This window comes from Penicillium alfredii (assembly GCF_028826965.1).
Source record: "Penicillium alfredii strain IBT 34128 chromosome Unknown utg000009l_segment0_segment0, whole genome shotgun sequence".
Taxonomy (NCBI): Eukaryota; Fungi; Ascomycota; class Eurotiomycetes; order Eurotiales; family Aspergillaceae; genus Penicillium; species Penicillium alfredii.
In genome coordinates, this window is record NW_026622706.1 from 3,056,996 (window position 1) to 3,084,933 (window position 27,938).

General features: G+C 53.5%; 10 protein-coding genes across 10 annotated transcripts; 4 read left to right on the top strand and 6 right to left on the bottom strand.

Moving 5' to 3' along the window:
* Window positions 1-464: 464 nt before the first annotated feature.
* sip5 (Sip5p) lies at window positions 465-2,990 on the top strand (the record flags this gene model as incomplete). The annotated part of the gene is made up of 2 exons (XM_056657598.1): window positions 465-842; window positions 912-2,990. The coding sequence occupies 2 exons, from the start codon at window positions 465-467 to the stop codon at window positions 2,988-2,990; spliced, it is 2,457 nt and encodes an 818-aa protein (XP_056510398.1).
* A 1,185-nt stretch (window positions 2,991-4,175) lies between these two features.
* On the top strand, window positions 4,176-6,000 carry NUU61_007074 (MFS transporter; the record flags this gene model as incomplete). The annotated part of the gene is made up of 3 exons (XM_056657599.1): window positions 4,176-4,251; window positions 4,302-4,784; window positions 4,841-6,000. 3 exons carry the CDS (start codon window positions 4,176-4,178, stop codon window positions 5,998-6,000), a joined length of 1,719 nt encoding a protein of 572 aa, XP_056510399.1.
* Window positions 6,001-6,411: 411 nt separating this feature from the next.
* NUU61_007075 (S10 family peptidase) lies at window positions 6,412-8,503 on the bottom strand (the record flags this gene model as incomplete). Its single annotated transcript, XM_056657600.1, has 8 exons — window positions 6,412-7,052; window positions 7,119-7,272; window positions 7,327-7,494; window positions 7,545-7,560; window positions 7,616-7,739; window positions 7,792-7,908; window positions 7,970-8,074; window positions 8,152-8,503. The coding sequence occupies 8 exons, from the start codon at window positions 8,501-8,503 to the stop codon at window positions 6,412-6,414; spliced, it is 1,677 nt and encodes a 558-aa protein (XP_056510400.1).
* Window positions 8,504-9,644: 1,141 nt separating this feature from the next.
* Window positions 9,645-12,307, bottom strand: farB1 (putative C6 transcription factor (Ctf1B); the record flags this gene model as incomplete). The annotated part of the gene is made up of 3 exons (XM_056657601.1): window positions 9,645-11,815; window positions 11,872-12,038; window positions 12,105-12,307. 3 exons carry the CDS (start codon window positions 12,305-12,307, stop codon window positions 9,645-9,647), a joined length of 2,541 nt encoding a protein of 846 aa, XP_056510401.1.
* A 1,987-nt stretch (window positions 12,308-14,294) lies between these two features.
* NUU61_007077 (uncharacterized protein) lies at window positions 14,295-17,084 on the bottom strand (the record flags this gene model as incomplete). Its single annotated transcript, XM_056657602.1, has 1 exon — window positions 14,295-17,084. One exon carries the CDS (start codon window positions 17,082-17,084, stop codon window positions 14,295-14,297), a length of 2,790 nt encoding a protein of 929 aa, XP_056510402.1.
* A 499-nt stretch (window positions 17,085-17,583) lies between these two features.
* NUU61_007078 (unc-93 family MFS transporter) lies at window positions 17,584-19,312 on the bottom strand (the record flags this gene model as incomplete). Its single annotated transcript, XM_056657603.1, has 4 exons — window positions 17,584-17,824; window positions 17,885-17,980; window positions 18,044-18,651; window positions 18,707-19,312. The coding sequence occupies 4 exons, from the start codon at window positions 19,310-19,312 to the stop codon at window positions 17,584-17,586; spliced, it is 1,551 nt and encodes a 516-aa protein (XP_056510403.1).
* Window positions 19,313-20,053: 741 nt separating this feature from the next.
* On the top strand, window positions 20,054-21,395 carry NUU61_007079 (N-acetylglucosamine-6-phosphate deacetylase; the record flags this gene model as incomplete). The annotated part of the gene is made up of 2 exons (XM_056657604.1): window positions 20,054-20,422; window positions 20,493-21,395. 2 exons carry the CDS (start codon window positions 20,054-20,056, stop codon window positions 21,393-21,395), a joined length of 1,272 nt encoding a protein of 423 aa, XP_056510404.1.
* A 437-nt stretch (window positions 21,396-21,832) lies between these two features.
* NUU61_007080 (GMC family oxidoreductase) lies at window positions 21,833-23,519 on the bottom strand (the record flags this gene model as incomplete). The annotated part of the gene is made up of 2 exons (XM_056657605.1): window positions 21,833-23,214; window positions 23,273-23,519. 2 exons carry the CDS (start codon window positions 23,517-23,519, stop codon window positions 21,833-21,835), a joined length of 1,629 nt encoding a protein of 542 aa, XP_056510405.1.
* A 597-nt stretch (window positions 23,520-24,116) lies between these two features.
* On the top strand, window positions 24,117-25,682 carry NUU61_007081 (uncharacterized protein; the record flags this gene model as incomplete). The annotated part of the gene is made up of 2 exons (XM_056657606.1): window positions 24,117-24,557; window positions 24,603-25,682. 2 exons carry the CDS (start codon window positions 24,117-24,119, stop codon window positions 25,680-25,682), a joined length of 1,521 nt encoding a protein of 506 aa, XP_056510406.1.
* Window positions 25,683-26,042: 360 nt separating this feature from the next.
* Window positions 26,043-27,933, bottom strand: NUU61_007082 (uncharacterized protein; the record flags this gene model as incomplete). Its single annotated transcript, XM_056657607.1, has 4 exons — window positions 26,043-26,909; window positions 26,961-27,109; window positions 27,169-27,230; window positions 27,929-27,933. 4 exons carry the CDS (start codon window positions 27,931-27,933, stop codon window positions 26,043-26,045), a joined length of 1,083 nt encoding a protein of 360 aa, XP_056510407.1.
* Between the last annotated feature and the right edge of the window lie 5 nt (window positions 27,934-27,938).

The following is a 27,938-nucleotide window of genomic DNA, read 5'->3' on the forward strand; positions in this document are numbered from 1 at the left end:
TGGCATTTCCTAGAGGGCTTTGTACCTTAAATGAGTTGGTAGCAAAATCAAAATAACCCAAAAGTAGAGACATCCGCCACATCCGATCTTCACGGCAGATTATGAATGTCCGGGTCATACTTGGGCCCTTTTTTCCATTCCTCAGCCCGATCACAACCCCCGCTCTCTCTCTCTCCTCAAAAGCTTCTCCTCTTTCCTCCACACTTCAAGCTCCATCTTTCATCTTCCTCTCTTCCTCTTCCTCTCTCTTTCGTTCTTTTAGATCAGGTGTTTTCCTTTTTCCTATCTTGCCCCGATTGTCTCCTCTCCCTCATCTATCCACCCCCTTGGGGGCCCTTTCCCTTCCGCTTAGCCCGAGGCCACGTCGGACACTGACCGATTTGACCTTGACGCTCGCCCGACCCCACGCTCCACTGCTCTTTCTCCCATCCTGTCTGTGACACCCCCCGCCCCCGCCATCTGACATGGGCAACTCGCAGACCAAGGAATCGCGATCAACAGCTCCGCTGCGTCGCCGAAGTCATCAATGGTCTCCAGGCGCTTCCGATACTCCCGGGCGGGTGCCCTATCAGACTGGTTCGCGGTCGACACGGGGCAGTAGACCCGACCTCTCTCTACTGGGCATCGGGAGTAGTCACGAACGAGATGTGGCAACGCTCGAGCAGCGGCGGGAAACGAAGCAGGAGCGAGAGGCGCGCCGCCTAGAAAAGGAACGGGCCGCCCGGCTCAAGGAGCGAGAGCGCAGTATGAAAGAAGAGCACGTGGATGGAGGCTACCTGGTAACACAAGGAGTGTATGTGGGGACGGAGGACTTCAACAAAGCAGTGGTCCGGCAGTTGATGGTAGGCCTGTGGCGATCATCCCTTGGTTAAGCACGCACCTCCCGGATACTAACCCACGAGGGGGAGTAGATTGAACGTCGACTGGCCCCATTCTGGCGAGGTTTGAACGACTTCTCCGAATCATGGGCTGAGCATCAACTTATGGCAGCCGCCCGAGGCATGACCATCCCTCCACCGGATGACATCCCGCCCGAATTAGAGTACAAGCTCCCCAAAACCAGCGAGCCCAACGAGCCATCGGACGTGACCAACATCCAGCATCTCACGGTTCCGATCACGTCGAGGTCGCACTCCTACAACTCTGATGTATCACAGTCCTCCAATCCTGCCCAGTCATTACCCAGCGCAACCTCCCCGGTCGCATCCGGCACATCAACCTCGGCACTCTTTCGGACAAGGGCGAAGACCTTGGCTGCTTTAACAACGTCCAAACAGGGTTCGCAGACCGATTTAACTCCGCGGGAGTTGCACCTTCCCAAGGATCCCTTTGTCAATGGGCAACCGATTGAGGTTTACCTATACAAAGACTCCAGCGAATGTCCCATCTGCTTCCTTTACTACCCGCCATACTTGAACCGTACCCGATGCTGCGACCAGCCCATCTGTTCTGAATGCTTTGTTCAAATCAAGCGCCCGGATCCCCACCCTGCGGAGCACGGGGAGCCTGATCCCAATGCTCCGCCTCCATCCGAGGGGGAGAATGCCGAGTCTGCCGAAACACAGCTTACCTCTGAGCCTTCTGCTTGTCCCTTCTGCGTTCAGCCGGAGTTTGGAGTGATATATGCCCCGCCGCCGTTCCGCCGTGGCCTGACTTACGTGGCTGACCCCAACACCCGTCCGTCCCCCAACATCACGTCTCCTGTGTCGTCCACGTCCTCGTTGTCATCGGGAAATCTTCCTACCGCTCTGGGCCGCCGCCGGGCGACATCGCTGTCCGCCAACGACCCTGCCGTGGTCACGACGGACAAGGTTCGACCGGATTGGGCCCAGAAATTGGCCAACGCCCGAGCTCATGCGGCGCGTCGGTCTGCAGCCGCGACTGCTCTTCACACAGCAGCGTATCTCATGAACTCTGGCGCCTCTGGTAGTGACTCGCGTGGGTTTGGCTTGGGACGGAGAGGCATGCGGAGAGCTACGGGAGACTCAGCGGGCCAGGCCGGCCAGGCCGGCCGGACCGGCTCTCCAGCCCTCAATGCATTGGCTTTTTTGACGGAGCGGGCAGACCGAACACCTCCACGTGCGCCGGGACCTGATACCGACTCGGCTGAAGAAGGGACGGGCAATTTAGCGCCGCCACGGGCTAGTTCCCGGCGCACCCGAATCGAGGACTTGGAGGAAATGATGATGATGGAGGCTATCCGTTTGAGTTTAGCCAGTGAAGAAGAGCGTCGAAAACGGGAGGAGAAAGAGGTTAAGAAGGAAGCCAGAAAAAGGGAGAAAGAGAGAGAGAAAGAGACCAAAAGGGCAGACAAGGTGGCGCGCAAGACGGGCTTGTATAGCGGTAATGCCAGCACCTCCGCTCTGGACGCCTCCAGTGAGCCCGTGCCGGGCAAGGTTACCAGCAGCTCATCCTCCGTGATCGGGGAGGAACCGTCTCTGGCAAGCAAAGGCAAGGAAGTTGTTCGTGCATCCACATCTCCTGCTGCCGATCCGACACTGCCCGCCTCTTCGGGGAGTGCGAATCCAGTGGATGCAACCCTTGCCGTCCCATCCGCCGACCCGTCCAGCGCTGCCGAACCGTCGCGACCATCTCATCTGCGACATGTGTCGAGTGCATCCTCTTTCTCGTCGGTCCCGGAAACCAATGCGGATGACCGTTCCGGGGAGCACGTCAGTGGTGAGGGAGGTACTGTCGAACCGATGTTCAACTTCCGCAGTCTGGCCGCCATCATCGGTGACGAAGACAAGGGTGACGAATCAGCCGAGCATGTCGAGGACACCTCTGGCCAGCCTCGTGCGGAGGGCTCATCGTCGAACGCAGCCCCGTCGGTCCACCAACCGCCGGTCGACGCCATCAAATCCGAAGCGGCGCCCGGTTTGGAACCTTCCGTGGCCCTGCAGGGTGACCACAGCACTTCGCCCAAGGAGCTTGAGACCCGCTCTGTCGAGATCATAGATCCTACGCCACACCCCGAGGCTCCCTCGTGATGAATTTTGTGTGTTTTGTATTGTCTTTCTCTTTTGTTGGGTGTTTGGTTCTCATCCGGACCGCATGATACGTATGGATTAGCCGGCGCAGCGGGTGGATTTGACACAAGTGGCGATGGCATTTTCGTGCACTTTCTTGGTTCTTTTCTTTTTTTTCCCCCCATACTTCCATGGCGGGTTATCTCCGTATCATTTCTTATCCTCCACGCTACAATGATAGACCTTTAGTTTTCTACATTTCACCCCTCTAGCGAATTTGATCAAGTGCCTCGTGTGTTCAATTTGGATTAACCTCGGGATTCTTAAGCTTGTGGCTCCGCAGGGACCCAGGAGATCTACAGATGTACTACGAGGGACTAAGATCAAACGGTTGGCGAGGGTTGATGGTGATTGGGCGAGAGGGTATTAAAGGCAGTCTAAGTGGGGACGACTGGATACCTTTTTTTTTAAAAAAAAAAAAAAAGAAAGAAAGAAAGAAAAAAAGAGACAGAGAGAGATATATATATAACAATGTACATAGGGCTTCCTGGGTGTAGAGAAATAACGAGGTGCATATACCACAGTGTACCAAGGCAAGCATTCAGGTACAAAGGTACCTTTGCCACCCGCAAACTTTGCAGGACTGTTGTTCGATTGAATAGATGCTGGCGATGTCGAATAATCATCTCGATGTTCTAAGAATAATGGAGTATATAATATATCCCCAGGTAATGTAGAAGATTCAATAAATCACTGTGTATGTCGCATCGCGATGTAGTAGAAAAGTCCCGAGCGGAGTTTGTACATAATAGAAATACGCCCCTCTCGCCCTTATCTCCCCTCTCTCTCCCCCAGACATTCTTCCTTCTTTTCCTTCTCATCCTTCTTATTCTTCTTTTCCCTCTTCCCCTTCATCTTCCCCTCTCATCTCGTGCTATTTCCTTGTCTGCTATCGGCCATTCTATCTATCCGATTACAATCCTGTCGAGGATTTCCCCAGTCAAAAAATTCTATCCCCACCCGGCTCCACTGCCAGGGTCCAACACTACCCGAACATCTAAAAGATAAATTTTCATCAAGACCAAGTCTCACGTGCACACCCACAGAGAGAGAAGAAAGACATCAAAAGAAGAAAAGAAAAGAAGCACCAGGATTCGACACTGCGGGGCCGGATTGCCGTAAGATCTTGGACGCTTCTGAAGGACGATGGTATTAACACCGCAGGCAAGATCTCCCATCTCTTCCGACGACAGCTTCCCAACCGCTCAGCTCTTCCTCTTGGGTATGTCTCTGCCTCTGATAGTCATGGTTCGATCACTAACCTGGTGTCAGCAATATGTCGTGTGGCGGAACCCATCGCCTTGACCTCCATCTTCCCCTACTCCTGGGTGATGGTCAAGGATTTCCAGATGGCGAACGGCAATGATGCCTCCCTCTACGCTGGCATTTTGATCTCGGCCTTTTCTCTCGCTGAAGCCTTGACCGGTATGTTCTGGGGTGGTCTCTCAGACCGGCTGGGCCGGAAACCCATCCTCCTGTCCGGCTGCTTCGGCACCATGGTCTCTCTTCTACTGGTGGGCCTGGCTCCAAACTTCTGGGTTGCTCTTGCTAGCCGAGCTCTTGGGGGCGCACTGAATGGAAACATCGGTGTGATTCAAACCATGGTCGGCGAGCTTGTGAACAGACCGGAGCATGAGCGTAAGTCCCCTTCAGTTCTGATGGACGACGCATCACCGACTAACGTCGCAATAAATGCAGCTCGGGCATATGCTGTCATGCCCTTCGTCTGGTCAATTGGAACCATCATTGGACCAGGTAAGGAGACAATTTTCTTTCTAGGAATCAAATCGGAAGGTGCTAAATCATCTCAGCCATTGGGGGTCTGCTTGCAAAGCCCTCAGAAGGTTTTCCCTCCGTCTTTCCTCCTGATGGTCTTTTTGGAAAATTCCCTTACCTTCTGCCGAACCTCGTCTGTTCTGTCTTACTTCTCTTTAGCATCGTCGGCAGCTGGCTGTTCCTGCAGGAGACCCATCCGGACATGCAGCCCGGCAGTTCCCACGAGTTTTTCGAGCATTCGTCAGCAGAGCAACCCCTCCTAGCTACCTCAGGGGCAACCGCCAATGCAGGGGTAGACCTTCGAGCGGAGTCTTACGGCACCTTCAATCAGGTCCGTCTGCAGGAGGATGAGAATTGGAATGTGCAGACCGATGGTTCGTTGCTCGCTGGCAAACAGCCGCAGAAACCCAAAGCTTTCACCTGGCAGGTCACCATGCTCGTGATAGCGCTTGCTATCTTCACCTACCACTCGATGACCTACGACCACCTCTTGCCTATCTTTCTTCAGGATAAGAACACCAAGGGCCTCTCTGCCTTCCGCCACTCGTTCTTTGATGTCCCCGGGGGTGTCGGTCTCTCAACTCGGACGGTGGGCATGATTATGTCGACTGACGGCATCATCGCGCTCGTGATTCAAAGCGTTATCTTCCCGGCTCTAGCTCATTACCTCGGAGTATGGCGCCTGTTCGTCCTGGTGACAGTGCTCCACCCAATTGCCTACTTCATGGTCCCATTCCTGGTCTTCCTGCCGCGTCACCTCGTTTTTGTCGGTATCTATGCCTGTCTCATTGTTCGAAACATCCTTTCAATCATCGACTACCCCGTTCTCCTGATCCTGATCAAACAGGCCAGCCCTGCAGACTCCGTGATGGGCAAGATCAACGGCCTCGCAGCCTCTGCCGGAGCCGCAGCCCGCACCGTCTCTCCTCCCGTAGCCGGTTTCCTGTACAGCACCGGAGCGGAGGTTGGCTGCACAGCTATTGCGTGGTGGGGGAGCAGCTTTGTGGCCTTGATTGGCGCATTGCAGCTCTGGTTCATTCAGCGCAAGAGATACTCGTCTGCTACCGTCCGCCCTGTCGCGCCCTGCCACTACGTTCCCATTCCCGAGCAACCGCGCAAGGAGACAGTTCACATCGTCGTGGCTGATCCTGCCTCGGAGGGAAGCTGTGCAGAGGCAGCATCGCCGTCGGCTTAAACTACAGATGCTGTTCTACATTGACCTCGATAGGGTCACATTTATTTGGGACATGGTTTTCTAAAAGAGCTTCTCGGCACTTGGAAGACTTTCGTATTTTTCTTTGCTTTGCCTTGGTTTCGTACAGCATTGGGTGTTTTTCTGGCGACTATACTGCATGGCGTTTGGCGATTAGATATCATAATGAAAGATTCGTTCCTCCGTTTACATCGAACTAGCTCTTGCTCTCTAAATATACTTTGTCAATAACTAGGTAGCTGGCAGATGGATAAAATATGGACTAAATGTCAATTATGCCAAACTATGACTTGGGCATTAACTCCAATTGGAATGAATTATATATATCTCGCAACAAGCGAACTGTGCTGATGGTCTGAGGCACCAAAAACCATGAAACAGAAGAAACAACAATCACCGCTGCCCCGCAGCAGCAGATTTCAACACAGTCGAGCTAGGCAACGGCACCGAGGACTGAGTATGAGTCGCACGAGCCGGGCCCTTGGACCCAAAGCGCGCAGTCAGCTTCTTCTGGCCCTTGGGCAGCTCCCAGCCATTCAGGGTGCGGTTGAAGAGCTGCAGGGCCGCAACGGGCTGATAGTACGGGACCTCGTGGCCGGCCTCGTACACGCGCGTGAACGAGAAGTTACCGTACTCGCGCGTCTCGCCGAACTCGACTCCGTCGACCTCGAACGGCGCGTACCCGGCGGCCCGGAACTGTTTGCTGTGCGTGTAGTTGGCGGCCAGCGAGATGGCCTGGCCGCCGAACCAGTTGCAGATGTAGTCTGCGTCGCCGTAGATCAGGGCTACGCGCACCGGGCGAGCGAGGATGTCTTCGAGGTCTTCGAGGAAATTCGGCCACACGAAGTCGCCTGTTTGCTGGAAGGCGAAGTATACCTCGTTGTTGGATTGTGTGTAGTTGACGTCGACGCCCAGCGCGTTCATAACTGAGTCCTTGGCGAGGTAATTTGTGTAGTAGCCTGGTGGGGTTGGGTCTTGCGATGGATGGCGGATGTCGTAGGTGCCGCGGCCACTGAAGACGTAGTATGGACCCTCTATACAGGAACCAATCGTAGTTAGAACATGGCGAATGACGAAGCATTCAAAGAAGGATCACATACCGACATTATCCCGGCACATATTGGTCGCCTCAGTGCAGAGTGCATAGTCCGAAAGCGAGGTGCGGTTGGTCTTTTTGCAGCTTGCTACCAGGTCCTGGCATCCATTGGGCATCTCGTTGGCGAATTTCATGTAGTTGTAGACCGTTTCGTTGACCTGTAAATTTTCTCTCAGTATGATCCTCTATTGCGGCACCAATGCCATACTCACAGTTTTGATGCCATAGGTATTGTGGACGGCAAACTCGGGATAGTGACTGCTTTGGATGGCCTCATCGATGATCCCGTTTATGATTCCGAGGGTGTTGAAGTCGAGCTTAACACCGTGCACGGTGCCATTGGCAATCCTTTCGTTTTGCTCGTAGAAGTGGTCGAAGAACTAGCCTTGTTAACTAGGAAGAGAAAGATAACAGGGGTAAGAATGCTTACAGCTGGACCATAGTGACTGCAAAAACAGTTAGTAAGGGCGTGATCAATTGCAATAGGGGTGCATCGCTCACCCTCCATAGCTCTCTGTCCACAAATTGAAGCTCTTGGACTTGATCTTCGAGTCCAACTTGGGCAGACCACCAAGGAAGCCCTGCAGCACTTCCCAGGTAGCTTTGGCAGCGAGATTAGTGGTATCTCGAGACCTGTTAGCTCGGGTGTCTATCCACCATAGCCATCTACCTCTTACCAGTTAACGTAGCATTGATGACGGGATAGCGACCCTGGACTCCGGCGAAGGATGCATCCTCAAAGGCCCCTGTGAGGGGATTCAGCGAGCCGGGTGCCTTGTCGGCGTAGGAGAAACCTGGAGAAAATGAGCAAGTGCTCAACTACAGATGTCATAAGATAAGGAGGCACCGCCATACCAACGCCGAGGGGCTGAGACAAAAATAGCATGTTGGAAACCTCATTCCACGAGTGAGGGTTGAGGTAGGTTTCATTTTTCTTGTTGACATGGCATGGGCCCAATTCTATATATCCCAGCTGCGTTAGCAATTGAATCGGTAGAGCTAATTTATTCAAATGGAGTTTCTTTATTTATTTTTACCTTCAAATAAGCCAATCAGTGAGTCACTTCCCGGCCCTCCATTCAACCACAGCGTGATGGGCGCATTTTCAGGGTCATGGCGTGCCTCGAAGAACCAGAAGAAAGTATGTGCTGTGGGCGAGAGATCGACGTAGCCTGCATAAGACTTGACCCCGGGGGTGGTCTCACAGACACCTTCTTTGCCAGGCTCCTTGTAACGAATGGTGACATTATTCGCAGTCTTCAGGGTCTTGACGCCCGTCGGCTCCTTGGGCAGCTGGCGGCGATGGAATCCCGCAATCTCAGCCTCGAAGGGCACAGTGCGAGCTGCTGCCAGAGGCAGCAGCAATGGGATCCAGCTAATGATGCGCATGGTGTCTCGATGGTGCGTGTAGTGTCACTATGAGGGGGGTGTTGGAGAACCGTCGATCGGGGCTCTTGATTATTATAGCAATAGGCGAGTGAACCCCCAGTGAGGGGAAGGGTCCAAGAGTTGGGTTCAATGGCAAGCATAGACCAGTCACAGCATGATAAGGGGGGGTCGTATGAGAGACCCAAAAGACCCATCTTCGCGCAATCGACATTCGAAATTGCCTCAACGGGGGGAGGTACATCTCGAGTAACCAACGACAGTGATTGCTGGGGGACCCTCTTTCAGTCATGTCCGTTGGAGCTCCGGGGGAAAGGGGAAGGGGGTTGCGTGCATCCCCAATACGAGGGAAGCTCTTGACAAAGAGACTATCGGGGTTCCGCAGGAGTCTCCACTGGGGTCTGGCAGAGTAACCAAGACAGGCGATTGAAGCGATAAACCCTCAAGAGGGGGTAAAGATCGACATTTGGGCTGGGACCATTGGCAGAGTGGGTCAAAGAGGAGAGAGCCGACGCAGGTGCATGTCTGCTCCAATCGACGAAGCAAGGTCCACTGGGGGAGTGGAAGAGGGGGCTTCTGTGAAATGAAAGAGCCCTGGAGACCCAAGAAAGGACACAGCAGGGTCGGACTGGAAAGTTGGTCGCTTTCATAAAAATCATAAAACTCCCGTCGCAGCAAAGGAATGCATGTGATGCCGATCTGGTGGACCCCAGCTATATTATTGCTTAATTATTGCTTACCTGGACCCTTTACATATGCCAAAGTGGTCATTGTGGTGATTCAAGCATACTTTCATAGCTCTCTATCTAACTATCATACTTATTTTATGTGTATTCTCTATATTTTTTAATGAATTTCTGCTTCTAACCCTGGGGGCCAAGACAAAACCCACACGATGTGTGGCCGTAGCTCTTGTATGTATGATCCTACAGTGGAATGTTGCTTCATGATTGATAGTTCTTCTCTATCACCAAGTACAAAGGCCGCCATCGTCACGCCCGATCCCGGAGGTTCTTTTTAACCCCAAAACGCCCATCTCGAAATAAGAAAAAAAGAAAAAGAAATCCGTCGTAATAAAACAGTAATGGTCAAAAAGGTCCCGCTGTCAGAAATGAAAAAAAAAGGACAAAATAAACCCCCGAAATTATTCATCCAGACCGAGGCCGAGTTCCGTGTCCAAATCGGTCGTGATCCCGGCCCGTGTCTGAGCCTCGGCTGAAGCTGCCTCGGGATTGACAGCGTGATCGGCAAAGTCGATCGCTTTAGGATCGGGATCAAAGCCCATCACGTTCATGTCATCCATCCCATAGCTCTTCTCTGGGGCCGCGGTTCCTGATGCATTGGTGGAATCTTCGGCGGCGAAGAAATCATTGCCGACGTCATCAAAGTTGATCAGCGCGTCAAAGTCGTTCTGGGTCACCTCGGCATCGTTGGCCAAGTCCATCAGTTCTGTCAAACTCATCTCTGACGAGTCCAGGTTTGGCATAGTCAAACCATCTGCGTTGAGGAAATTGGGGTTGAGGTTGTTGGTGCTGCCGTTTTCGCTGCCATCTGACTGAGGCGGCGTCGAGGCCAGTAGGTCCCCGGTAGAGCCCGTGATCGTCGACTTGGGGTAGGTCAGGTCAGGAATCTTTTGGGCCAGAGAATCGGGTGGAGGAGTCAGAGTGTTGGGTCGTGAGGTCGCATCGAAGAGGTCAGTGTTGGGGGCTTGGGGTCGGGGCCGGGAGGACTGCACGTCCTGGGGGGCAACGGTGAGCTGGATGCCGGCCTTGCGGATGGCGGCCTCTAGGAACGAGGTGGCAAAGTCGGCAGAGGCGTAGATCTCACGTAGGCGCTGCAGGATGCGCATGCACTGGTAGAAGCGCTGGAGGCTGGTCATGCGCACACTCGGATCGCTGGACTTGATATCCAGTAGATGAATGATGACGGCGGGCAGGAGCACCGTCACGCCAGTGGTCGGATAGTATCGCGTCAGGTCCAGAGTGTGCAGATCCTGGGCAATGTTGGTGATTTCCACTGCGGCATGTCGCACCTTATTCCGGGACATATCCTGCAGCTCAGCGTCCATGGACGGGAACGGGATGGCGGGGAGAACCTGCGGACGATGCAGGGCACTGGAAGTGGTCAGGTAGACCATTTTCAAAAGCGCGCGATGTGAATGCAGCACTTCGTCTGCCTCGGATAGTTTCGACGAGCCGGACGGTGTGTACTGAGTTTCCACGGGCAGGTTGGCCAGCCAGTCCTCCAGTTCCTGATCACAGCGTCGCACTTCAAAAGTCTCGGCGGTGGATTTCTTGGGAACCAGCATCATGGTCGTTTCCATGGTACCACCGAACTTGTGGCTCAGCACCGAGTACTGGGCCGACAACACATGACTGACCCCGAGACAAAGCTTGGCCTTTTCGATGAACATGAGGGCCAGCTCCCGCTGGTGGCTCACGTTCTGCAGGATTTCCGAGTTTCCGACCATGCTCACAATTTCTGGCGAGAAAGAGTGGAACTCGAAATCGTCCAGTGTCAGCATCGGCACGTCGCAGTCATCGTCCTTGACCCGCATGGGCCGGCGCATACCCAGCGCAATGAGTCGATCCCGGGTGTATGTGCTCCACCAGATACGCTTCCACATCCGCTGGCGGCGCAGATCCATTCGCGAGTTCCCGGGATCGCGGTGAAGGCCGATGGTGTGGGCTAGGGACAAACTGACTCCCATCCAGTGCCAGGTATCCTTTTGGTCATCCGGTGTCTCGTACCAGTAAGTCATGAGCAGGAGGGACTGCACCAAGGAGATGCGGTCCACCTCATAGTCGAAATCGTACAGCAGTCGAGCTCGCTGGAAGAAGATCTTGCGGGCCGCCTTGCGAGTCTGATAGCCAGCGGCATGTAAGTGTTTCATGTCAATAAAAGCCATTCCAGCGAACATGACCGCCTGGAACAGCAGAAGACTAATGCGATGGATCCCATCATTCGAGACAACGGTTTGTAGGAATTCCTCCAGGTCCAGCAAGGGCATATACGTGTGCACGTAGTGGACGTAACTCTTCAACAGCTCGTTCCGCAGACCCACATCAGGGATGGTCAAGGCGCCCTTGGTGGCCAGATAGTCAATGTCTTCCTTTTGCAGACGGGTGGGCAAACCGCGAATGTAGTCCGGAAGGAAGCTATTGGCCGCTCGAACATTGCCAAAAGACGGGTCTAATAATTGCTGGATCTGCGAAGTGACGTTGGCGAGAGGAAGTGTCGCAGGAACGGCGGTGTTAGGAGCCATGCGGCGACGATAGCGGTCGTCCGAGCCGATGCAATGCGCCTGGGTTTGGTCTGGGAATGAGTTAGTGAGGATTCCATTGATTCCACGGGTTAAGATGGGCACGAACACAACAGGTGCGGCATGTGCTGTCCATGGTCCACGTCAACAGAGGCCTGCGAGGGAGACGTGGGCGCCATGTCCGGCAGCCCATGGCTCGAACTCTGCAGAGGATTTTCCTCGGATGCTTCGCCGGCCGACTCGGCATGATTGTTCTCCATGTCCACACGAGACTTCCTGGGCGAGCAACATGCGTGTTAGCTAGTTTGGATTAAGAAGAAAGGGAAAAACTGGAAAGCTGACTTTCTTCGCTTGCTCTCCGTGACAACGCACTCGACCTGGTCGAGTCGGCAATTCGTGCACGGGGAGCCATTTTCCACGACGTCGCAACGGACCTTGCGGGCCCGACAGCAACAACATGCTTTGGAGGCTCGTCTCTTCACGGGGCGGTTATGACCCAGTCCAGCGGCCGACGCTTTGCGTTTTCCTGAATCAATTTCGGACATGGTTGCGGTGGCATTACTCATTGTGCATGTGACCGGGAGGACATTCGAATTGAACGAGGGCGATATAGATGCTACTGTCGCGTGGGGTGTTGAGAACGCAACAAAAAGAAATACCCCAGGTTGAGATGAGAGTGGAGATGGATCCTTTTTTTGGGTGGTTTTTTTTTAAATATATAATGTCGTCCCCCCGAAGCAAAATCGGCGCACGGGGACAGGCAGTGTTTAAGTAGATGATGGACTGTGCCTCCGCAAGTCCCAGAGTCATGAACGGGGGAGATCCACTCACTCACTGCGCTGCCCAATGGGACCGGCCATGATGACTGAAAAAGGCAACGATCCCCCGGACGCCTTTTCGTGCGTCATCCTCGGCCCGGTCACGTTACTCGGGGCCGGTTCCGTGTTCACTCATAATATGAATATCTTAATGTGTGAATATTTTAATATTTAATAGTACTAGGTATGCATTGGAATCATGGATAAGTTTCTGGTATTGATTTCATTCAACACTGCTATATTTTTCTATAGTCATCAACATTAATCAAAGAAAACCCCGAAATCCGACGGAACCCCTTCGAGTACGTAAGAAAAGGAGAACTGGAGAAAAAGCGGAGCTGTTTTTTAGGGAGTTCCAGAGTCTGGACCTCTTGTGAGCATATCGTTTATATCTCTCGAATATCCCGCATGTTTTCAACGTTTCATTACTAGCGTCTGGGAAAATGCCGATGATCGGAGGAATGCACACTCTTCCTAGATCTATGCGTCTCTTCTCTCCAGCCCAAATCCTCCAATCGAGGTTCAAATAACATCGAAATACCACCCATGCCATCTATGGAGATATATCCCCAACAGGAAAAAAAAATCTTGACAGGTTTTTTTTTTTTGTTGTTTGGTCTTCTTTCAGTGGAGAACATCAGGGCCACGGTCATTTGCGGGGCGATTCATGAAGTGTGCACCAAAGCCCACTTGGTTTATTCCCGCAGTGGAGGCTGCTTCCCCCGGCATTGCCCGTCTGACGAGTAAAAAAAAAGAATAATATAATATCCTGGGGTTCATGCTTGGCTTCAATAATTCTCTGCGGGTACCGAGGATGCCTTCCGAATGTCCATTGAACTTGTCCATTAAAGTTCTGCTTCCAGTCTCTCTCCAGGGGAGAAGATTTTTGCCATAGAACCCTGGTCAAGGATAGTGTGACTACTCGTGGACATGCGAATTGCACCCTCGAAAGTATGTCAGGGTGCAGGGCTGCAGGATTGCGGAGTGCCCCCCGCACTCTCTCGGACTTCTGGCCGTAAGATGTTGGTTGAATGAAGGGCATCTTGATAATCCTTGCACGGGGCCCCACGTTAGACAGCCGAAAACAGGATGGCCATGCTTCTTGCTACTTCATCCTGTCAGCTTATAGCAAATTCCACTGGTGGCACCTTGCAAAAGGAAAGTGTTAGTGTCCCCCCCCCCACATCGTCATGGCGCATCGCCCTCCACGAGCACAAGACCGGTTGTATCACAGGTCGGTGACGATCGCATCCGTGACATCAACCAACCGCATGACTGGGAAATGAAGAAAGAGGCTCGTGGGTCAACCCTCGAACGGCCCGGACGAAAGGGGCATCGGTCCTGAATTGGCAATCTTGGCCCCCTCGGAAGGCAAACTCGGCACCCCGCGAAAGTGTGGCAATCGAGGGAATCCGGGGGGGCGACAGTGGCGGTTTCGTGTTTGCCCGAAATTGCCGGTCAGCTGACTTGGTTGTATACAACCTTGGAAAGCATTTGGCATCTACGAGAAATTCCACACTGGATCAAGTCGATTAATTCATTCCAATAAAGACTTTCTCATGAACACAGTCGAATCACATCGGCTGACAGGGGAATCAAGAATGACACTCATAAACATTAAAAACGTAAATCCAACAGGCCAGGAGTCAACAGAACCAAAAAAAAAATAACTAGAAAGAACCATCCAACAGCTGTTCACTCTCTCAAGGGGTGCTTATGCACCACCGCGACCCATTCGCTCAATCGAGCTCATGATTCCCCCGCGACCGGGTGTGAAAACCGCAATTCCAGATTTGCCGCCGCTATTACCACGCGGGTGTCCCCCGGGAACACCGTATCGTGGGATTCTCTTTTCAGCGGTGGCGGGCGCCCGAGGGGCCCCAGATCCAGAGTGAGCGATATTCCGATGAAGATCCTCGGAGATGGGCTCGATCGAGAGTGGACGGTCATTTTCGTCAAGCTGCGCAGAAGAAGAGACCGAGGGCTCGCGGTCGTGCTGGGCCGGGGCAGGCTGGCTCTGCTGAATGGCTAGCCACTCGTCAACGGCAGCGACAAGCTCGCCCTTTTCGGTCCGTTCAGACTTGAGTTCCCCACGGAGTCGCTCACTGTCTTCCTTGATGGCCGCCATCTCCTGTTGCAGACCCTTGATCTGGGCTTCCAGGACACGCTTCTGGGTTTCGTGCTCGTCATGCTCGCGAGCAATCAGACTGGTGTTGGCCGCGGCCATGGACTCGGAATGGGCGGTGTCGCGTTCAGCCTTGAGGCGTTCGTTCTCCTCGTGTGCGGCAGTGACCTTGTTCTCTGCTTCGCGCAGGCGCTTCCCCCAACGAGCCTCGTAGCTCTTCTTCAGCGCAGCAACCTTGGTCTCATGCTTGCCCTTGTAGAGGGTGTGCAGCTCGCGTGCGACCTTCTCAACAGCATCCTGGACTTCTCGTGCAGTCTCCTCGGCGGGTTTAGAGACCGGGTGCGACTCGTCGACGGGGGCTGATCCCGAGGTACGCGCTGCGGTCAATTGGATTTCGAGCTCGACAATTTTGCCTTCCAATTGCTCTTTGCTCTTCTCGGCCTCCTCGGCTTTCTTGGCCAGGCGGTCTCGCTCCTGCTCTCCCTCCACCAACTCAGCCCGGACAGATCGCAGAACACTTTCCATGTCCTTGCCTCGGCGCTCCCATTCAGCCTGCTCAATCTCCAGCGTTTCCTTCCGAGCAGCTTCATTGCGGACTTCTTCCAGGGCTTCACCCACCCGTCTCTCTGCATCTGCAACCGCCTTCTTGAGACTGCCGACCTCAGCCTCCTTTCCGCTCAGAGCAGCCTTCAGTGATGAGATCTCAGACGAGAAGCCCGACTTGAGCGACTCCAATTCCCGTGGTGTAATGGTGGGAATGGACCGAGGCGTCGGCGCGGGTGGGATGTCAAAATCTAAGAGAGACAGCTTGGACGGAGACCGAAGGGACTGCCGGACAGCTCGTAAAGGTGACCGCCGGGAAGGGGAATAGCGGGCGCTCTGTTGCATGGATGCACGAGGGAAGAAGTTCACTTGATCAGTGAAATCAAGCAGATTAGGGGTCTCGCTTGGGTGTCCAGCATCTCGGGAGCCTCTGCGCCTCGGGGTGGGCGACCCCGCTTGTGAATTGTAGTCAAGAAGTGCACTGGCCCGATATAGCCGCCGCGCTGTGCTTGGAGTGGCCGGGTCGATACTGCGCTGTCGCATGTCTGTCCCAAGGGTGGGACTGGGAGCGACACTGCTACGCATCGCCTTGAGCGGCGATTCAGCGCGCAACTTGGCAAATGAAGTCATGTCAGGCAGCGCAGAAAAGGTGCTTAGGCAAGTATCATCCTTCGAGTCGTGCATGTCGTCGTCAAGCATCGAATTCTCATCTGCGCCAGGGTGGCAGAGGTTTTCTTTATCGGCCAACCCGCTATCCCCATCTTCATGGAGCACTGTGCTCATTCCTTCGTTGCGCTTGTCTTCCATCACGCTATTGGCGATTGTAGAGCGATCTTGAGTGGCACTGGTGGTCGAGGCCATGCTTTGATTATGAATGATACTGGACTCCTCGAGATCGACGTGGATCTCGGGCCCCTCCGTCCGACTCACCATACCCTTCTTGCATCGCTCATTCATCTGCTCACTTTCACCCTGGTCCTGTGGCGTCTGATCATACGACCTTTTCCGGGGGGTGGCCGCCACTGAGAGTCGCCCATCCACCTCAAGAGATGCGCGAGGAGCCTGGCGCACCTTGTGGAGATCAAGGGTATCCTCCTTGTCATCTCTTTGGAAAGGCGGGCCGAAAGCTACAGGAGAAGGTGGCTTGGTAAAACCGAGAGACTCTCGCTGGATGTCGCGCAGTGCTTGAAAATCAACTGTCTCGTCCTTGGCATCGGCCTGGAAAGGTGAGCTCTCTGGCTCCCCCAAAGGCTGCTTATCCAGACCCGGTGACCCCGGCTGTAGATTGTGAAGTTGTTGAAAACTCACGGTGTCATCTCGCCCATTGGGGCGGAACGGGGAGCTGGCTGGCTCTTCGACAGCGAGCCGTTTTCCCAGGTCAGGCGACATCCGCTGCACTTCTTGTAGTTTCTGGAAATCCACAGTATCTTCTCTACCGTCGGGACAGAATGGGGAGCTAGCCGGCTCTTCGAAGTTTAGGGGCTCCGAGGGCCGAACTGGCTCTGGCGAGGCTTGTTGCAATTCGCGCAATTTTTGGAAGTCCACCGTATCTTCGCGCCCATCAGGACGGAACGGCGAACTCGCGCCCTCTTGGAAGGAGTCGCCGTCGTTGATCTCGTCATTCTCGTTCTGGTCATTGAGTTTGAAGTTCTCGTTATCGTAAGAGTTCGGCATTTCGTCGTGATGCGTCCATGGCTTTTTCAGCGGACTCGATGGGATGGCAGTTGAAGAGGGCTCGTCAATGGTTTTGTGGAGAAACGGCGAGGAAGTAGGCTTTGGAGAGAGCCCTCGCGCATTTTGGAAAGAGGGCGAAAGAGGGGAGAGGGGATTCGACATGATGGGATTTTGTGAAGAATTGAAGTTGTTTGTGTACGGAAGGTCGATTGTTGTTGGGGTTGCCGGGTAAACAAACGCTAAGCCGGCTGGGGGACGCGCTGGACTCCCGCGCATTAATGGCTTTGGCCATAAACAAACACAATTGTATACAACTCGAACACTCGAAACTTCCCTAGGTCAATCGAACACCGCCTTCTCGCATTTCTAAGCTATATACTGCGACTTTACTCTGATAATAACCCCTCCAAGAAACAAAAATACCGCCACTCAAGCATCGCCGCTCGCGACTGCGAAAACACAGAAAATGCCACCGTGGCGAGAGAAAAATGGACTTTAGGAGTTTCAATTCCACAGGGACAAAGAAATCATGCCTCGTAAATGCAGATGTGGTCGTGGCGAATCGTGAAGGGTTGGGAATACATTAATGAGGGTAACAAGAAAGAGCAGTATCATGGTAGAAATACAGAAAACTGGTAGATGGTATATTCTCGCCAGTCATTCAGGCCTTGGTGGCCTCGTTCTTCTCCTGCGACTGAGGCTTCTCGGAAGAAGACACATTGTCAGGGCAGTCGCCTAGTACGTCTGCGGTAGTTTCGTCGGAGAAGCGAAGGTCTTCTTCGACATCGGTACTGTTCTTGACCTTGAAGAAGATCACGGGCGAAGCAATGAGCATGCTGCCGAGAAGCAGACCCCAACAGGAAGCGAACTCGGTCATGTATGCTGTTTTTATCGCATCCAGGCTAAAAGATTTCTGTCAGTCATGTCGAGAGAGTGCAACACAGACAAGGAAAATCACATACCGCCACATTCCGGCAGCGCCAGCCGATTGGATTCCTTTGTAGAAGCCGGCAAAGTTGGCAAGTTTGCGACTGTTGTTGGAGAGGGAGCCCATGTACCTGTCTCGCTCGTTAGCAACCCCAACGAGTCATATAAATGCAAGTTCAGAGCCAATAACTTACCAGTAGGTGCAGGTCTGGAAGGCGGCGTCGTAAAAGCCATAGAACATATACAGAAACATGGGGCCGATATAGTTCCCATCTTTAAAATCAGTATCCGGCTTGACTGAGCCGCGGGTGTACTGTCTCTGAAAGGCAAATCCACCACCCCAGATTCCCATGGTGATGAGGAACAGCAGTCCAAAGTTGATCTTGGCGCGGGTCGGACGTGAGAACCATTTCATATCCAGGAGCTGGCCAAAGATGAAGGCACCGACCATTTGCATGAGCCAATACAGGAGACTATTCAAGGCGCGGGTGCGAACGGTGAAGTAGGCGAGGTTGACAGCGTTGAAGTGGTACCCATAAAACCAGTTGCTAGCCAGGAACATGGGGAACATGAGAATAATGTATGAGTCGTCGCGTAGGGTCTCCCATAGACCAAGAAACTCCGATTTCCAGGTGGGGTTCTTGATCACAATGACCCGCGAGCCATCCTTGCGCATGATATACTTGGAATCGGAGAGACCCCAGCAGAGAACGAAGCCCACCGCCATCAACACCAGGAAGGCAATGTAGGTGCCGTTGTTGACATTGCCGGCTGTGCTATGCATGTTCTGACCGAGTGGGACCTATTGCAGCAATGAGGATGATAGTTCCCACGAGATATCACGGTGCGAGACTTACCAAACTACCAATGACACCGCCCAGGTTGAAGATGACCCAGAAGATGGCAATGTACTTGCCCTTCTCATGCTCATGCGGATAACTCATCATAACAGCGCCCTGAGCACACCACAGCAGGCCAGCACAGACTCCGAGCAAGGCTCCCGAAAAGATGAGAAATCCCGCATTTCGGTTGATGTTGTAGGAAAGAAGAGCCGCAACGTAGAGGAAGTATCCAAAACCGCCGAGGGAAAGAGTGAGCCGGAGGCCGATGCGATTGGCGATCGAGCCGGCAAAGAATCCCACCACGGCAAAAGTGCTGTATAGAGCGGTGTTGGAGTTATTCACATCGGTCGCATCGACCTGGCCACCACCACCGAGACCATTGACAGCATTGTACATTCCCGGACAGAGGAAACAGACGAATGAAACGAGAACCAGCTGCGTTTCAGGTGAAGCAAACCAAGGAAGTTTCCACGTGCCAATTTTCAACATCGGCTTGTACATCCATGGCCTCCCCACCACCGCATGATCCATAGCAGGCTCCGGATCCTGACTCGTCGATGGAATGTACTTCTCCGCAGGCATCTCCTGGGCCGGGGCGTGTTCAGGCACAGGAGTTGCCATGATGAGAGTAATTCAATTCGAGATGTAGAGCAGATCTGTCGATAAGAGAATATGGCCAAAAAAAAGGGGGGGGGAGGGGAGAGGAAAGTCGAATGATTAAATCACAGTAAGATGAGAGAACAGAAATCGAAGATCGGGGGGCCTAAGGAATGGCCGCAATAAGACAAGCGTAAAAATGGAGCGAAGGATTTCAACTATTCGATGAAATCCCCCATACTAATTATAATTAATCCTGGAGGGGGTTTAGCCGAATCACACTACTTTAGCTTATCGATGTCTCACCGATAACCGACGGCATAATGCGACATTAAAACGGGAGGGAGTTTAAAAGATGGAGAAAACCGGTGGGAAAGCACTACGAGATGGAATTGTATGGGAGTTCATAATCTCCCCCGCTTTAAGCGCTTCCATCGAACCTTAGAAAAAGGGCAGATGCGACAGTGTCGCATGCGGATCGGATACGACTCTCCGCATGCGGGGGTTACCATACCGTACGGGGCGTTGGTACTGCGGGTTACATACACAGACACATAGATTACAGTACTGTGGATCTATGGGGACCTCTATAGGGCCAAGGTACCACGTCGGCATGCCGAATGTCACAAAAGCAATTGTTGCTGAATTCTGCCTGAGCCGAGGATAGAGTTACATCATCTCCCTCTCTCTTTATACCCGCTCTTTGCCCCCCTCCATTTCTCCCTCTCTCTCCCTCTCTTATCTCCCTTTCCCTGTCAAGTCACCATGCCCGGCAAAACTACTACCCCACGCATCACCAAGTTCACCAACTGCCGCCTCGTGCGTGGGTCGAGTTTGGTGGAGCAAGATCTCTGGATTGACTCTTTGACTGGCAAGATCCTCAAGGACCAAGAGGCCTTCTATGAGCTGCATCTCTCTCCCGATGAGGTCATCGACCTCGGTGGCCGCATTTTGGCCCCGGGTCTGATTGACGTCCAGCTGAACGGTGCTCAGGGCTTTGATTTCTCTGTGCCCTGCGATACCAAGGAGGAGTATGATGAGGGCCTGCGCATGGTGAACCGCGGCCTGGCCCGGACCGGTGTCACCTCCTACCTGCCGACAGTAGTGAGCTCGACGCCAGATGTGTATTGGAAGGTAGATAGCTCTGGACCAGACAGGAAATAAAGAAACCTTTCCCTTGAGACTAACTATGCCTCCTTATCAGGTCCTGCCATCTCTCGGTCCCTCCGGTACTAGCCACCCGGCGCAAGATGGCGCCGAGTCATTGGGCGCTCATGTGGAGGGACCGTTTATCAGCCCTGGCCGCAACGGCGTCCACAAGCCCGAGGTACTTCGTGCGGCGCAGACCTTTGAGGATTTGCTTCACTGCTACGGCGCAGACAACCTGACCACCGCCAGCCCGATCAAAATGGTCACCGCTGCTCCCGAAGTCGGCAACATGATGGCACAGATTCCTGAGATTGCCAAGCGCAACATCATCTACTCCATCGGCCACTCTGACGCAACCTATGAGCAGGCTGTGTCCGCGACACACCAGGGTGCTCGCATGATCACTCACATGTTCAACGCCATGCGACCCTTTTACCACCGCAATCCGGGCATCTTTGGTCTGCTGGGCCAGAGTGAGCGCCGTCGCCCCTACTACGGGGTGATCGCCGATGGGATTCATTTGCACCCGACCTCCATCAAGATCGCGTACAATGCCCACCCAGACGGCCTGGTCCTAGTAACGGATGCTATGAAGTTGTGCGGCCTTCCGGACGGAGTATACGAGTGGACCAATGGTGAGCGCATTGTCAAGACCGGGGCCCGGTTGACGTTGGAGGGTTCCGACAAGATCGCCGGGAGTTCGGCCACTCTCATCGAGTGTGTCAATAATTTCCGGCGCTGGTCTGGCTCCTCCACGGCGGCGGCGATCAATGCCGTCACCGCCACCCCGGCACGCCTGCTGGGTTTGGAGGGTGTGAAGGGCTCTCTGGAAAGCGGCGCGGATGCCGATCTGGTGGTGCTGGGTGAAAACGACGATCCTTTCTCGGGCCGCACCTTGACAGTTGATCAGGTATGGAAGTTGGGGGTGAAGATCCACGACACAGACAAGGCGATTTGATCGGATTCGAAGTGGATGGGCATTTTCCTTTTCCTTTTCCTCTTTTTTCTTTGTCATTTAACCGACTGTAGGCGCATTGCAATTTCGGGGGGCTTAGTCGGAACTTGCGGGCGTTAATTGTGGCATGATCTCTTCGGTGTAAACTAGCAGTGCATGATCAGTTCGATAGACCTCAGTGATGGAAACATTTTTCGATTTTTCGAATGAAATGGTTTGTTGAAAAATGTGTCGTTGATAAATATAAATATATATATACCTCTCTCCTTTTCATAAATCCCAACGCCTGGCGGATTCCGAGAGGCAAACCAAGTCTGCAGAAGATCCGACGGGGCTTTGCGCTGCTCGCTCACATGCTAGAATAGACAACAGAAACCAAAAATTTTCTTACAAACATGTCCCGTCATCTCATGAAACAAAAGAAAGAAACAGAAAAGGGTCTACAGACGGGGCTGCGAGCGAGTCCAGCCAGCGTCCTCGGCAATGAGCTCGGCCGCTCGCTCGCCAATCGACAGCACGGTGACCATGGGGTTAATGCTGGGCATGTCCGGGAAGACACCGGCATCGGCGATGCGGACGTTCTTCACGCCCCGAATCTTCAGTTGGGGGTCCACGACCGCCAGAGGGTCGCGAACCACGTCACCCATCTTGGTGGTACCTGCCGGGTGGTACACAGTATGGGCCACGCGACGGCCGTACTCAGACAGCTCTTCATCAGTCTGAACCTTGGGTCCAGGGGCCACTTCGCGCTTGATCCAGTCCTTAAATGGTGACTGCTGGGCAATCTCACGGGCTGCCTTGAGGCCAGCCACAATAGTCGCGGCGTCGTAACCCTCCGGGTCGGTAAAGTAGCGGAAGTCTAGTGCGGGCTTTACGGTTGGATCAGCCGAGGTCAGATAGAGGCGACCACGAGAGCGCGGACGCGGGATGTTAGGTGTCATGCAGAAGGCATTCACGGGCTCGTCGTATCCCAGGCGAGTGGTGTTGAGAGTGAAGGGGATCTGGTAGCAGTGCATCATCATATCGGCGGCACGGCCGTCAAAGCCGGCGGCGTTGGGCAGTTCACGGCGCAGGAAAATTCCCGCATCCGAGTCCATGGTGGTCTGGTTTGCGGGCACAGGCCGGTTAAGTTCCCAGAGAATGATACTCTCCGGGTGATCCAGCAGATTCTCACCAACACCGGGAATGTCCTTGACCACGGGAATACCCAGGGAAGACAGTTGCTCGCGCGGGCCCAGACCGGACAACATCATCAAGCGCGGAGTGTCCACCGCCCCGGCGCACAGGATAGTCTCCCGCTTCGCACGTAGGGTGTGCTTCACACCAGACTGGAGGGTCACATTGACACCAGTGACGGCGTCCCCTTCGATGTTAATCTTGGAGACCCAGGCGTTGGTGAGGATGGTCAGGTTGGGTCGCTTCTCCTCGCCTCGGAGGATGGGGTGGATGTAAGCGACACTAGCGCTGCTGCGACGGCCGTCATCCGGGTTGTAGGAGACATTAAAGAAGCCCACACCCTCGGTCAGTTCACCCTTGTTGCGGATATCGTCGTTGAAGTTCTCAATGATGGGGATGTTCATAGTGGTGGAGCAAGCCTGAATCCAGTCCTTGCACAGTTGGTTGCGGTGGCGAGCATGCACTGGCTGAATGGTGTTGCGCAGGTTGTCGATGATGCGGGTGAAGGTCTCAAAGTCCCAGCCCTTACAACCCTTGGCCACCCAGTTGCGGCAGTCATACTCAAATGGCCGGAACGAAATGAGAGTGTTGTGGCTGGAGCATCCGCCTAGCACCTTTGCGCGGGAGTGGCGGATATGGCTGTTACCTTTAGGAGGTCAGAACCCCAGCTTCTCGAATTCCTCGATGAATTGCTTATTGCTTACCCATGGGCTGTTCAGTGGTGGGGTAGTCATAGTCCAGCTCGCCGCCGAGCAAGTTGAGCCATTCTTTCAGGTTCAGGACGCGGTCATCCATGAAGTCGCTGGGACCACCCTCGATGACAAGAACACGCTTGTTGGGCAAGTACTGAGCCAGGCGAGCGGCAATGACGCAGCCGGCGGTGCCTCCGCCGACGATGATATAGTCGTAGCTGTTGACATCGAGGGCCGGGAGATCGTTGGTGGTGAGCATATTGAAGAGCAGCACTTGGATAGAGGGGAAAGAAGGAATTTAGAGCTAAGACGGTGAGGAGAAGAGAAATGAGAGATACTCTCAATTTTGAGGTCGGGCGGGCTCAGCGGCAGAATTTCCCCGAGGCTCTAAGAATCTCTATCTGTTAACCGGATTCGGAACAGTCGCGTGGGTTTATCTCTGCTCTTTTTCAGTGGGTCCAGCCGAATCGTCGTGTGTGACTGGCGGCGATCACACCGGGTGGAGTCTTCTTTGGATAATGGGCCCACTCGTAGGTAACAAGGGCACATGCACCGTTTCAGTCGAGGCAATGAACGGTTGATGGTTGACAAGAGGAAATGCTTTGGAAGAGCCTACTCAGAGAAGGTACGGGGATCCATAAACAAGAATTGGGAATAGGATAAATAAAAAGAAGAAAGGGGAAGGTATGAAAGAAAAGAGAGAGAGAAAGTAAGGCCTCGGGAGAGCAACCTTGGAAATACGTCACGCCGCCTTTCGGATTCCCTCCGATCTCTTCAGGTCCAATGCCCATACAATCTTTCCCTTCACTTTCTCCTTGACCATCTTCAGGTTTCCTCTCCTTCTTAACATTCCACCATGTCCCTCCCCTTCCCTCCTCGTCAACTCTACTATGACGGTCAAGTCCATGCCGCTTCCTCCGGCCAATCTTTTCAGACTATTAATCCCGCCACCGCAACTCCTCTAGCCGACATCCAAATTGCTTCGCGTGCCGACATCGATAAGGCTATTGGGGCTGCCGACCGTGCATTCCCCTCGTGGTCCCAGACCCCACTCATTACCCGGGCCCGTATCCTTCACAAAGCTGCTGCTCTTTTGCGTGAACGTAATGATGAGATTGCTCGCGTCGAAACCTTGGACTCTGGCAAGGCCTTCACTGAGACCAGCACTGTCGATGTCGTAACTGGCGCCGATGTTCTGGAATACTATGCTAATTTCATTGGCGGTGGAGGTCTCAATGGCGAGACCACGCAGCTTCGTGAAGATGCGTGGGTGTATTCCAAGAAGGCGCCGTTGGGAGTATGTGTGGGTATTGGAGCTTGGAACTATCCTGTTCAAATGTAGGTGGCGCTTCTCTTCTCCCAAATCTTATCTTACGGTCAAAGATGCTCATCGTGGGACCCATTTAGTGCTCTCTGGAAATCTGCTGCGTGTCTTGCGGCCGGAAACACAATGATCTACAAGCCGAGTGAATTCACCCCGCTTCATGGTCAGACCCTTGCGGAGATTTATACCGCAGCTGGTCTGCCCGCGGGTGTCTTCAACGTAATTAACGGTGCTGGGGACGTCGGTGCGTACTTGACCAGCCACCCGACCATCGCCAAGGTTTCCTTCACCGGCCAAGTGTCGACAGGAATGAAGGTGGCAGGCTCGGCCGCCGGCAATATGAAGTACGTGACGATGGAATTAGGCGGCAAGAGCCCGTTAATTATTTGTCCGGATGCAGAGCTGGAGAACGCAGTCGACGGTGCCATGATGGCCAACTTCTACAGCACCGGTCAGGTCTGTACCAATGGTACTCGGGTGTTTGTCCCCAGGTCCATGAAGGCAGCGTTCGAGAAGTGCCTGCTCGAGAAAATCCAATATGTGCGAGCAGGCCCGCTCTTTGACAAGCAAACCAACTTTGGTCCCCTGAGCTCTGCCGTTCACTACGAGAAGGTTGTCTCGTATATTCGCCACGGCATTGAGACCGACCATGCCACTCTCCTCTGCGGCGGTCTCGAGAAGCCCTCGATACCGAAGGACCTGCAGGCCGGCTTCTGGGTCCAGCCAACCGTTTTCACCGACTGCACCGACTCTATGCGGATTGTCAAGGAGGAGATCTTTGGGCCCGTCATGTCGATTCTCTACTACGACTCCGTCGACGAGGCCGTCCAGCGTGCCAACACCACCGAGCTGGGTCTAGCCGCCGGTGTTTTCACCAAGGACCTCAATCAGGCCCACCGCGTCATCGACCAGCTCCAGGCTGGTATCACCTGGGTGAACACCTGGGGTGAGAGTCCTGCCGAAATGGCCGTTGGTGGTTGGAAGAAGAGTGGTCTGGGAGTGGAAAATGGTCGTCGCGGAATCGAAGCCTGGCTGCAGAACAAGAGCACCCTAGTCGACATGAGTGGCGCTGTGGCTACGGTGTTTGCCAAGCTTTAAAGTGGCCTCGGACGGGACACGAACTAATTGACAAAAGACTACTGATGGAAAGATATCAGATTTTGTATATACACTACTACTGCCTTAAACCCTTGCCTGGATCATGTCATCAACGTCTTAAATTATCGAATACAGTTCCGATGAATAGCCACTAGAACGCCTCTATTGAGATAAAGAGCCCATAAAAGATAAACCCAAACCTGACGCCTCAACCGTCCGTGGAACCCCCCAAACAGGGGACCATGTCACTATGACATTAGAAACAAGCATGAATCCGCAAATCTCCATTCTCTCACACAGGAAATGAGACCGAAACAACAAGAAAAGATGCTATGAGATAGATCACCTGCGGCTACTTCTTTAGTGTGCAGTCATTCTCGCGCCCATACGATCGAAGACCAGATCATTATTCAGGGTGCCGTCAAGGCCCCCAATGGCCGAATCGACCATGCGCGAGGACATGCTGTCCGGTGTAAGCTCGTCCTCCTCCATTAACCGGTGAAGTTCGGTGTTGATGCGCAGGTCCTTGGGTACTTTCTTCGGGGTTCCAACGGGGGTCTGCTGCTGCCGTGGCGATGATCTCTTGGCTGGCATAGGGGTAGGGTAGGCTCGTGGACGGTAAACGAGGGCAGGGCCCTGAGTGCGGGCATCGGTACCAGCCTGTTCGATGGATTCGAAGTACCGCACAGTCTTGACCTTGAGCTCCAGGGTGGCATCGCGATCGCAGACAATCAGAGGATGCGGGTGCAATTGGAGGGCTGAGAGAGTCCACATGTGGTTTACACCATCCTCGAGTCCCTTCTGCACCGCAAAGGCCTTGTGAGCACCAGTGGCCACAATCACCACCTCGCGCGCATCCATGATGGTCTGGATTCCCACGGTCATCGCCATCCGGGGCACCTTGTTGACGTCATTTTCGAAGAAGCGCGAGTTGGCCAGAATGGTGTCGTACGCGAGGGTCTTGACACGAGTGCGGCTGTTCAGTGACGACCCGGGCTCGTTGAAGGCAATGTGACCATCTGGCCCGACACCACCCAGGAACAACTCGATTCCGCCATAGTGAGCGATGCGCGCTTCGAAAGAGGTGCACTCGGTGGCCATATCCGGTGCGTTGCCATCGAGAATGTTGATGTTCTGGGGTGGAATGTCGACATGTGAGAAGAAGTGCTTGTACATGAAGCTATGGTAGGACTCGGGGTGGTCACGAGGCAAGCCGACATATTCATCCTAGGAACTCCAGTCAGCGGTGGGCTTTGATGTGGGATTGAAGAACATTACCATGTTGAAGGTCACGACATCCTTGAACGAAATCTCCCCGGCACGATGGCGCTGCACAAGGATCTTGTAGATGATTTCCGGGCTGCTGCCAGTAGGTAGGCCCAGCACGAACGGCTGGTTCTCAGTCGGATTGAATGCTTTGATGCGACCTATAAAGTCGAAAGGTTAATCTTTTTCGCCGTTGGGCATAGACAGACTTGGGACTTACTGATGATGTAGTCTGCGATGTACACCGACGCAGCGTCGGGATCTTCTCTGATAATGACACGCCTATTTACGGTTAGCTCAATTCAAGCGGCTGAGACATGGGGAAGATGCATACATGGTTACGTCACTGATGCAATGAGGTCAGTAGGGCTGAGGAGCTTCCAGGTCAAGATTCAAGATGGATAAGAGTGGCAATTGAAATGACGGCAGGAAATGTCAGAGATGAAGATGGAGGTGGAGAGAGAGGGAGAGAAATTCGACCTGAGTCTGGGATAAAAAGTAGACGCTCATCCCATGGATCGGTTACGTCGAGGGAGGGGGAAGTGTACGACAGTGACAAGATCAACCGGGTGGTATCTCTGCGCGCGGCTACTACACTACCTGAGGAATCACCCTTCCTACTTGGGGAGTCGACAGATAGCTTCGCCCAGAAGAGAACCACGAGGCCAAAAGCAGGTACCCTTTTTGCCGAATCAGGTTCAAGTTGCATTCGAAAAAAGAAGGTTGCAACCTCGCAGAGTCGCAGTGGGTCTGGTATTGGTATTGTACTGGTAAATTTCCCCAGATCATGCCTCCCGCTTTGGGGATACCCGTGGACATAGTAGTACATATAAGTACCGAATATACTATGTATAGGGATGCCTAATAGACTCGGTTCCTGCTGGGTGATCACTAGTATAATTAGAGGACATCTGTACTTGTACCTGCTATGTATACACTTTTTGTTCTAGTATATTATTTACTAAATTTACTATACATACAACATGCGTA